Here is a 12,175-nt window from a genome sequence, read left to right as displayed (position 1 = left end):
AGAAAAGTAAGTAGAGCACTCTTCACTTTGAGAGCAAACTGGGAACTGATTCAAAAGAATATTACGATAATAAAAATACAGAGACAGTTCGGGGACCCTTCCTAACACACCAGGATAAATACTGTAATAATTGTTCATCCACCGCATAAGCTACCCATTGTTAGATGGCGGCGCAAGTAGTTTTTCAAATTATAATTTTATGGTAATGTTTCAAAATTTAAATAAAGTAGGTTTTAAGTTATTGTCGTTTTGTGTAATAAAAATACTCGGCATCATTCAGAAAACAATTACTTATTAATAATTACAATTACGCGTACCACAGGTTGAGAAACACTATTCTAGGAAATCACGTTGTAGACTTTTACAACTATCTCTTTTCAAAATTCATTAGGTATTGCATTTGACAATAATTTGTTTGCTGGTAAAATCTTGTTAGGACTATTTTGGAATAAAATATTTAATTTGCACTCCAAATTTATATTACAAGTTCACCAATTTATATTACGAGTTCATCTATTTAAGTTGGATACACCGGTTGCATGAGATAATATAAATAGTAGCTGAGTGATCTCTGACGCACAGAACTTGGGATCGATTATCTACTGTGGGTTGAGATTTAAGAAATCAAACATGTAAACAACTTGTAATATTACCTAATATTGATCTATTTTTGTTTATGACGATGTTGTTCCTTGACTCAATAAATTCAGAGATATCCAAAGATTTTATAATACTATTACTTCAAATATTTTAAAAGCAATCTTTTAATTAAAAAATCTATCTAAATTCTAAATTAAATTAACATAAAAAAAGAAATGATTTAATTAACAAGTAGAAAAGAAACGGATCCAGTGCCAACGAAGGTTTAATTTGTAAGGTGATTTAAATGAGAAAACCATTTTATTCAAAGTAAAATAATCTTAAATAAAAGTACTTTAATTAAAAGCTTGTTTTAACTTTAAATTAAACTACATATCAAGTAATCGCTAACGTTTTTATTTAAAAAAGATAAGTTAATTCACCAAAATTTTTAAATTTAAAGAATGGCTGGGTGTTGTAATTATTTAATTAAACTAACGAATGCGTTAATGTAAAAAAGAAAGGGTTGGCAAGATAATTAGAAGTGTAAAATGAAGTGGTGTTACGGTTACATGCCCACAGGGGAGAGTAGTTAAGTTCCTGCCTCTTTTACATTTCTTTTTGTATGGTGTGAAAAGTTTTCTTTTCACCAACCACTAAAAATGACGGGTGTTTATTAATTATTTTATTTTTAAAATCTAATTTCTTATACTTTTTAAAATTATAAAGAAAAAACATTTTTTGATTTGAAAAGAAAGTTTAAAAGTTTATTGAGCGATATGAATAATGTCAAATCGATATTCAACACACCACATCAAGGACACACCCAGTTTTAAAAATTAGTCGTGAAAACAACTACTTTTATTATAAAATACGACTTGTTTGTCTCATCGTGAAGCTTAACTTTTTCCCAACCAAAAATAGATATCGCATAGACAATCAATAAACGCTTCTTTCTATAAAAAGCACCACCCACATTTTGAAAAAAAATCCATTATCTTTTAACAACATTGATACAAGTCATAAAAATATTTTGGTTCATTTTTTGCAATTGTGGACTAAATTTTCGCGGAACGTGTCGTTTTTAACATGCAAAGCGATTTTTTTGAATAAAGAATTTTTCCATGTCGGAAAACAGTAAAAACACTGGTATTGTGTGTGTGTGTGATTGAAGGAATTTTTTTTATATGCACGAGGGCGAGTTTCGATAAACGTTACCTTCGTGTTTACGAATGGTAAAGGGTGCAAAACGGAACCCGCTATGAACCAACTCCGAATTCATTTTCTTTATTACCTTGGTTTTAATACTTTTAAATAACGCGATTATTTAAACATAAAAATGTTTTTATTCGATTTGTTTCCATCATTATTTTTTGAACATAAGAATTTTCATAAAAATATAACCACGTATAAATTTTTATATGAAACTTAAATAGCTAACAGCAAATTCCAGTCCTATCTTTCCGACGACACACATATTTCAAAGAGAGGATTTCATAAAATATATTGTCGAGACGTAGTTTTGAATACCAAACATTTTCTGTGTTATACACGATAAATTTGAAGTAGCTAATTTTAACTATTTCAATTAAGACATTGATATAGAACCCTAATTAAAAGCCTCCATATTCAATTACCCCCAAAATGGAATTCGGCATATAATATGTATTAAGCCTTAATGACGTAAATCGACTTGTTCAACTGACTACACCCCACAACTAGTGGGGAATTATGAATTTCTGGTATTTCGAACAGGGCGGCGTAGTGGTATTTAGGAACTTTGCTTATTCAGCGCGTTCGCTTCACTTCTCTAGATAAATAAAACTTCCAACGAGCTGAATATACGCGTCCGTTCGGGCGAAAGCAAACATTGATAACATCGACGGACCAACTACAAATATGTTCTTGGTAGAAAAAGATAAAATTGAAGTAAACAGCTTACAAAGGAGGATGAATAATTTGTGGAAATGTTATCTTTAGCATAAAAATTATTTCATTTGATTTTTTTAGTTGAAATTTGGGTACATTTCCAACTCATTAACCCTTAATCGAAATTCACTCGAATGCAGCCATAGAACTACAACCCCAAACTACCCCGTTTCAGTGATTAAGTGGTCACAGTAACATGACCTAATATCCTGTAAATTTTCGAGGTGAAATAATCACAAAAAAGGAAATTTTATTAAAGTGATATCTTTTATGGTCGTTGTTGGGATGATTTTGTGTAAAAAAAATTATACAGGGTGCGGCAAAATGATAGGTACTATTTGGGATATCAATAAAAACCAAACCACATAAAGCAATCTTTTCTTTTTATTACTATTCAAATCTACATTTCACGCCATTTAGGAAAGTTATTTTTTAAAAATGATATCTTTTAAATGACGGCCATTATTGTCGATGCACTCTTGTAGGTTTTCACGGAAGCGCGTCATTACCCGATGGTTCATTTCTTGGGGAATTGCGGCAATTTGTTGTCTTATGGCTGCCTTTAATTCTTCCAAAGTCCGCGGACGATGTGTAAAAACTCTCGATTTGAGGTAACCCCAAAGAAAAAAGTCGCAAGGCGACAAATCAGGCGAACGCGGCGGCCAGCCGACATCACCTCGTAAAGACACCACTTTGTTTGGGAACATTTCTTGAAGAAGATTAAGTGAACGACGTGTGGTGTGCGATGTAGCACCATCCTGCTGGAACCAAAGGTTTTCTCGTTGATTATCGTTCAAGTCGTTAAGTTTTGGACGTAGGAAATTGTTAAGCATATCTAAATATCGGTCTCCGTTGACTGTTACCGTTATTCCATCTTCCTCAAAAAAGTAAGGACCCCACACGCCCAACTCAGATATTGAACACCAGACGGTAACCTTTGGACTGTGAAGTGGTCGCTCATGAAGTTCCTGTGGGTTATTTACCGACCAATAACGAAAATTTTGCTTATTTACGGTACCGGATAGGTGAAAGTGAGCTTCATCGCTAGACATGAATACAGCGCCTCGGGGAATGTTTTGAAGAATATCTCGGCATGAATTTGTACGGGTTTCAAAATCTCTTTCATTTAATTCCTGCACTACCATCATTTTGTACGGATGCATTTGGAGTGACTTGTGTAAAATTCGTCGAACACTTCTATCGGAAATTCCCAAAGCAGCTGCATGCTTACGAGCTGAACGTCTTGGAGACTGTTGTACGGAAACGCTTACTGCATTCACATTTTCCGGTGTTGTTACTGTCCTTGGTCGGCCAGTAGATTTTCGTTTAAGCGCAGAACTTGTATCCCTGAAGTGTAAAACCCACCGATGAATTGTTCTTCCATCCGGAACCGCGCCATGTCGACCAACATCAAACTGATTACGGAAGGCACGCTGCGTCGCTATTACAGATTCCCTATTTCTATTATACTCCTCGACAACGAATGCACGATGCACTCCGCTCCAAGCCATGTCATTAACTGACAACTGCATACTTTTGTCTACCTAACGCGACCGCGTGCACAGTGTTGCCGGTTTTACAAACCGAGCAACCACTATTTGAAATCCTGCCTATCTTTTTGCCGCACCCTGTATCTAAAACTTCAACATCAAATTGGACTTGAATTAAAGATCTCTGAAGACGTACGGCTAAACCCGAAACTTTCTAGTTCTAGGTCTAGTGTTAGTTCTAGTTTTAATTGTTATGCAGATTGTGTTGATCTGAGATTTAGGAAGCATGCTGCCTCGCTACTTCAAAGAGCATATTCCACTTTAAAACTGTTATACTCTAATAAGAACATTTTAAGCACTAAACTAAAAATTCAATTATTTGACACTTTAGTGCTCTCTATGTTTAATTACGGAGCTTCTCATAAAATTTAAAAGTTACAAAATTTATGTTTGCGATTTATTTACGGAATAAAAAGATGGGAGCATATATATCACTCGCTTGGTTGGGTGGGTTGGTTGGTTAAGCATGGCTCGTTGAAGAGTTCTTCATTCGTTATGCTTGTATCATTATATTTGGGAGTCCGCCTTATCTATATAATAAAATACGCTACAGAATTGATGTTCACAATGTCAATGGTAGGCATCGGCATGCTTTAACCAAGGCACAATTATAAAATTTATAACAGATCGTTCTCTTATTGTGTGCCTAACATGGACATCCCTCTGCCAGATTCTTTAAAACGTTTATCTTGTAAAATATTCAAGATAGAACTAAAGAAACTTTTGCTTAACCAACAAAATGGCTTTGAGTAGACGGAATAGCGCCAGTTCCTTTCCCCCTTTTCTTCTTTTTTCTTATTCTCTCTTCTCTTCTATTCTCTCTGTCTTCCTTCGCTGCCCTTTCTATTCTTTTCTTTTTCTATTTGCTTTTTTTGTTCTGTCCTCTCTCTTTTTCTTTTGATTCTGCGACGTACATCATATTGTGTCATTTAGTTTAATTTCTAGTAGTAGTAATTTAACTTGAGAATTGATGAAAAATAGTGGGCTTGCACCATTGACTGGTGCTAGCCAAACTGACTCAATTCTCTTTGGTTCATTGTTTCGAATTTATCCCAGATATGCCTAATGTACTACATTTAGGACGGTCAATTCCTGTTGAAACTTGCAAGGTCATAAGCGCCTGGAAATGCGCACGTCACATGAAGTCGTGCATTTTAGATGTAGCAGTGAGAGTGATAACTTGCAGTTTAGGTGTTTTCTTTAGATTTTCTTTTAAGTGCATCCGAAAGTCAAGATAAGTTGGAAATGGATTATTGCCCGGTTCGCTTTGAAAGGTAAGGTAATTTTCAATTATAGAAATTAGAATAATATTATGATTCTTTGATTACAGTAACAATAAATAGTTGTATAATTAGTATTATTTAAAAGTTTTGCATTATTCAGTAAATTAGAGTATAAATTAGGGGGGTGAAAGACGGGTGTACTATATATAGGACATTAGGATAATAAACGACTATCATGTTCATCTAATTACAGGGGGTTTTCGCTTCATGAAGCCCTTGCTATGCTTGAGGACAATGACGACATTGTCAGCCAGGTTGATGAAATAACTATATTTCCTCCTGTAAACGCTGCAGCCGACCTGACAGATGAAGATTCTGGAGCAGAAAATGATCTTACAGTGAATAACCTACCGGCATCACAGTTACAAGCGCCGGTGGAAATCGTAATTGAAAGTAACTACGACAGTGATTTTTCATCAGATCACCTCTATCAGAGTTACAATCACAAAACACGGCAGCAAGAAACAAACAAAAAGTAAAAACTAAAAAGAGACAGATGCACTACAGTTGGATAAAAGAAGATTTGAAATTACCGCCCACCAACTTTGATAGTCCTACGAATTCGGCGATCACAGAAAACCCCTTAGAGCTTTTCTCAAAATTTTTTGACGAAGTAATAGAATTGATTTTGAATCAGAGTAATAAGTACGCACAACAAAAAAATAGAAAAGCGAATATAGAAAAGCAGGAGGCGTTTTGATACTTAGTGGATATATGCAAGTACCGAGACGGAGGATGTTCTGGGAACGTGGAAAAGATTGCCATAACGTCATGATTACAGAAGCAAAAATTCATGGAGAATTGCTCGCTTGAAGAAATGCACTCAGTTGATGAAGCTATGGTTCCGTATTATGGACGTCATAGCTGTAAGCAGTATATTCGACGAAAACCCATGCGCTATGGATATAAGTTATGGGTAGGAAGTACCAGGTTAGGTTACTTGAATTGGTTCGAACCTTATCAAGGAGCCTCTACAAATATAAGTGAAAACTTTTCTGAATTGGGAGTTGGTGCTGGAGTAGTCTTAGAATATGCGCAAGCTTTACGTAAGGAATGGCCAGATAAAAAATTTCATCTTTTTTTTGATAACTTTTTTACGTCAATTCCGTTGATCGAAAAACTAACTGACTGGATTTTTTATGCTACTGGTACGGTTAGAGAAAACAGGCTAAAAGACATTTCTCTTATAGATTCAAAACTCATAAAGAAGCAGCGCAGAGGGAGTTATGATTATGCAAAAATTGTAGAACAGAATATAATTGCAGTAAAGTGGCACGATAATAGTGTAGTTTCTGTTTGTTCCAATTTTTCTGGAGTTGCCCCAATTCACTCGGTCACACGTTTTTCGCAAAAAGAAAAGAAGAATATTCAGGTACAGCAGCCGCATCTTATACAGATGTACAATACAAATATGGGAGGTGTCGACCGCTCTGACCAAAATATCAGCTTATATCGAATTTCGATCAGAGGAAAAAAATGGTATTTTCCTTTGATATCTCACTGTATTGACATGGCAATTCAAAACGCATGGCATTTGCATCGCAAGAATGGAGGAGAATTAGATCAACTTAGTTTTAGATGGAGAATTGCTGTAATGCTGTTGGTTCAGAAAAAAACAACATCGTCATATCAAAAAGGACATACCAGGTCCCACGAAATAGATATGCGTTTCGACCGAATAGATCATTTAGTTATGCCCCAAGAAAAACAAACTAGGTGTGCTCATTGCCCTCAAAAAACTACAACGAGATGCGCAAAATGTGACATTGGTGTACACACGAAGTGTTTTGTTCAGTATCACACTAATAAATAATTTTACGTTTATAGATATTCATGTGCCGAATGTCCTACATGTAGGACGGCCCGAATTTCCAATTTAAAAAAAAACAAATTTTCATGGTTTGTTTGTAAGACTTTGTTTTGCTTCTTTAAATAAGTTTTCAATAAAGTTATTATGACTTGTAAAGTGGTTTTAATTTAGGCATATCTGGGTTAATTTGTTTATTTCCAATGTATTTACTGTTACTACTTATCTGAACCAATAAATATTGTTTATTATTATGCTGCATTTATATATTGCTATGTCTTAAATCTTTGTGAGATTTACTCATACCCAAAAATCCCAAATTACTCCTTTACCTTCTCAACCTATTTCCTTAACCATCTCCATTTCTGGCCCCACTTTCTCCCTCTCTTGCAGAACTTCATTATTTTCTTTTTTTTTACATTCAGCTTCACACTATCATATCTCTTGTTAGCACCCTCACCACTACAGTTATGTCATTCACGCAATCCAGTATACATGCCTCTCTTGTTCCATCACACTCCCCCTCTGTTATTCGGCCAATATCCGCCATGTATATATTACCGGAACTGTATAGAATTTAGGAAGTGTGTAAAACACACATTAACGATTTTCTTTTGCCACCTCACTCCACTAACGTGGACTTTTTAATATTGACTTAATTAATTTATCTATTCTTATTAATTATATTAATCTGATGGTGTATAACTAGATACAGTAAAAATCAAAATTGATGAAGAGTTAACTGCGATATTTCCTTATCTATAAGTTCTATGAACAAGAAGTAAGAAGATGGTTAATTAACCACAAAATTCGTGTTGAAATTATTGGACGAGTGGGCACGAGAGAGTTTATGATAAAGCGGTTTCAGTTCAAACTACAGTTAGAGTGATAATTCACTCCAACGTGAATTACTAAACTTAATTTCTTAAAAGTAAAAAATTAAATCTTCTTTGAATATGCTTGAAAATATAAAATCAAATGAAATTGATCCTTATAACTCCCAACATTCTTTTTTCATCATATGAATGATTGAAAGCTTGACTTTATCATAACCCCAGGGGTAGTAAAGAGAAACTAGAACGAAGCTCGTTACAATCAAATCATTTATCACGCCGACGTCCAATCAATAGTCGACGTCGAACGTCGCCATCGGAATGTTGGTTTGTCTGAATTTCTAAATATCCTTTTGGGACTCGAGTTCCAACTACGAATAGAAACGATATAAAGCCGAAACTGGACCATTTCAACAACAGCTAGTCATCAAGTGTCGGAAAAATATACGTATATCTCGCTTTCGCAACTTTTTATAACCGAGCATCCGTGGAATGAAGAAGATTAATGCTTTTCGGCCCCCACGTGAAGTTACGTAACAACGAAATTTATGGTAGCGTATAATTTTAAGGGGGAAAGTAAAAAGGTTATAATGAGGTTTTAATGTAGAAGAATCATTTTTTTTTAATTAATAAATTAGCAAAATATAAAAAACATATTGACAGAAACAGTTTTAAATGTAATTTTAATGCGTGTTAGGTTCAAAGCAATACAATTTACATTATTAGAACAAGCGCAACCGCAAATTATGCTACAATTTCCATACATAATTGCTATTCATGTAGGGTATTATTAAAATTACGGTATCACGTTTCGGCTGTCCTAATAATTCGACTTTAGCAAAATAAATTTATTAAATTGATTTTCTAGAAATAAACGTGACACTTGTGTAATCAGGTACTTTCTGTATGAAGCTATTTCTATAAAGCTTTATTCCCGGAAAAGCTTAACGCCTTTAGAAAATCGATTTCTGTTTCGTGTTCCAGGAAACTTGTAATCAAGACTCTTTTGATGCTGGGAAAGTGTAATGGGAGTTTGAATGGGGAATAATTTTAGAAATACTTTATTTTAATTTAAAATGGGAAAAAACCGAGAATTAAAAAGTTCCCTTAACAAACCTTATCTGTTCGAGAACTCCTCGAAAACTATACTCGAAAACCAACGTGCCTAGTTGTCTTTGTTAAATTTACGTCGCGTCATCAAGCAAAATATGCAAGAGTACTCTCGTCCGGTCTCTCACATAAAAGAGGAATGTTTATCGTTTTGCGGCACTTCCCGAGTCAAACGTAGAGTTCCACGTTCGTCTCCCGCGCGAATATTACAATTGCAAATTGTTCTCGAGGACGACGACGACCGGAACTTAATGCAATACATTAAGTCCGCACGCTCGACCGGATTTTACTATCGTTATTATGGGGGCCACTTTTTGCCTTTACATTAAGTTAGTGGGGACAATTGTGGTTCCGATTATTGTAAAGTTAGAGGATGTAATTTGTAATTAAAAAAAAAGACAAATACTACTTAAAAACTTCATTCTTTTCATACACTCATATATTATAACCTAGTTTTTATTTTTAAACTAGGTTAAGCTGAAGGACATCCCCTTTACCCATTTTCCACCCACAATCTTTTGTCCTATTTATAATGACCTTCAGAATAGTTTGAGATTCTACATTAAGTGGAGTCTTGTCGTGTACTCACAAACGTGATTCGTATCATTCCAGAATCTATCAGATCGTAAGATGTCGGCATCGAGAGTGCTTCTGAAGTGAATTTCCCCCCGAGTCGTTTTGCAAACCGCACCGATCTTACTAACATGTAGAAGCAAGAGTAGAATAGCTTCGAAATGGAAGCGTACCTGCATAAAGCGGGGAAGGACAAAGGCGAATTTCATTCCGGTTCAAAGTAGATTTATTATCTTCGGTTAGTTCCGTTTGGTCGGTTTGAGTTAGGACATTGTTCGAAGGGAACAACCCGGAGAAAGGATTCTTCCTGGTTATCCCGTGTCCTGTCCAGTCATCATAATGGATATATATGTATAGTAACGGACGGAAGAAATAATACTACGACTATATCCGGGCGAAAGGATATCTTGCGTATCTGAATTGATTTATTACGTGTGTTCCAAATTTTATTTAGGCACTGTATTTATATAACTTCATATAGAGGTGTTTCAAAATTCCGTGGACATGATAGTACAACATATTTTTGTTAATTGTGTAAAAAACATGTATATTAATTTATTTTTCAAATGTACAAAGTGATCTTGTGATGTCTAGTCTAATATTAGCAGTATCTGGGCTTCTATTACCAGTATTTACTCGTACGGCAGCAGCATATAGTCATCTACAAGCAATATCTAGTCCTTTGTAAGCAGTATCTAGTCTTCTGACAGCAGTATTAGTCTTCTGTAAGCAGTGTCTAGTCTTATGTCAACAATATCTAGTCTTGTAGTAGCAGTATCTGGTGTTCCATTACCAGTATCTACTTCCACAGTAGCAGCGCCAAGTATTCTACCAGCAGAATATAGTCATCTACAAGCAATATCTAGTCCTTTGCAAGCAGTATCTAGTCTTCTCCCAGCAGACTTTAGTCTTCTATAAGCTGTATCTAGTTATCTATATAAACACTCTCAGTAGTACCTTCTCTTCTGCCAATATCAAATATTACATAGGATTGAGAAAGGTCAGTTTTCTTTTCTAATGTCAATTATACCATGAAGAAATGTCAAAGTAGCTCAAAGTTAAATGACCCTTAATTTTTATAATTTACAAAATGATTTCTATATCCACACCCAATAAAGGTGTGAACAGGTGAATGAACACCACCGCGGAGAATAACCACAACATAAATAAATACATTAGCACGCACACATAAAAAAAATTGTTAAAATGGCATTATCGATTATTGAAGATTACGAAGGTGCTACGTTTATTATTTGAACGATCTCTCGAGGACCAGAGAAAATCCGATTATCGACAGGAAATTGGATACCTGCAATGAATATAGAGGGATGAACTTGAGCGGTCAACGATTTACGGCCAATTTCCATTTCCAGTATAAAAACATCTCGGAGATATCTAGGGAAAGGATTAAGTCGTCGAAACATAACAATATGTTTTAATTGGATTTGTTTTAATGGATAAAAAAAGATATAAGACCAAATTTAATTAAATTCATACTTGAAATACTCTTTAGATTACCCCTAATCCAAGCATTTTGCAAAATCAATTTTCACTTGTTAGAATGAAGAGAAAGTCCGGTCACGCAACGTATTACCATAGCACGTAATATCATTAACAAGGGCATTAGAACGACGCAATTACCCCTATATGTGCCGAACTAGCAGCAAAAGACCTCACTCAGCTCAGATCCAATTGGCTTATACAGGATAATTCAAAAGTTATTTCCCGAAGGGAAAATCGAAATAAAATTGTTTTTGGTTTTGTTAAAAAAGATATCAAGAAACATTCTTATATATAATATCATTTAAAATTTGTAATTGATGTGTAACTATTTCTTTGTGCCTTTTTGTCTTATACTACAATCACCCTGTATATAGCACCTACGTCTATGTATCGTGTTGTGTGTACATTAATAAACTTTCCCGGTTTTATTACAATACCACCCGGCAGGTCGTAACTTTTTCCGAAACGGTCTGTTAACAACTCCCGATATTTCATTTACCACGTCCAACATCCGTTTGTAACCCGAAAAAGGAATTGTTTTAAAGCTAAAAATATCAAACTCTTTTTAATAGTAATATTTGTTAAAATACAGGTTGTACTAAAAGGAAATAATAAATTATGTGTTATTTACTTACCTTGAGAGCTTCTTCGTGTGATATCCCAGTAAAAGGAGTCCCATTTACTTCCAGTATCGAATCTCCAGGTCGAAGCCCGGCCCTTTCAGCAACACTACCCTCTTCAACCCTCGAGATGTAAACGCCCACACCTGCGGCAAAAGTTAACTCTCAAAAAAAGCGGGTGAGGAAAAAAAGTAGACCAGATGTGATCGATATGACGAAACTGAATTGACAAAACGAACAATACAAAAAAGGTGGAACGACTAGAGAGGGAACCTTTTTCAACTGTCCCAATCGTTTTAGATACCACATTCTCCCCCCCTCTCTCTCTCACGATTTCTCGTCACATCTATACGTAAAATATGGTCCTTCTTATCGCGATTTTATTCCT

General features: G+C 35.0%; 1 protein-coding gene across 4 annotated transcripts in view; it reads right to left on the bottom strand.

The window, feature by feature from the left end:
• LOC111424784 (whirlin protein dyschronic) overlaps positions 1 to 12,175 on the bottom strand; it is a 71,044-nt gene that overhangs the window by 40,016 nt on the left and 18,853 nt on the right. For all 4 annotated transcript variants that reach the window (XM_023058470.2, XM_071196462.1, XM_071196463.1 and 1 more), the window contains exon 4: positions 11,803 to 11,933. In XM_023058470.2, the coding sequence (XP_022914238.1) occupies positions 11,803 to 11,933 (131 nt within the window). The remainder of the gene's footprint in view (positions 1 to 11,802; positions 11,934 to 12,175) is intronic.

Source organism: Onthophagus taurus, chromosome 6 (genome assembly GCF_036711975.1).
Source record: "Onthophagus taurus isolate NC chromosome 6, IU_Otau_3.0, whole genome shotgun sequence".
Taxonomy (NCBI): Eukaryota; Metazoa; Arthropoda; class Insecta; order Coleoptera; family Scarabaeidae; genus Onthophagus; species Onthophagus taurus.
Note: the sequence above shows the minus strand (reverse complement) of the source record. Positions and strands in the feature narration are given on the sequence as shown.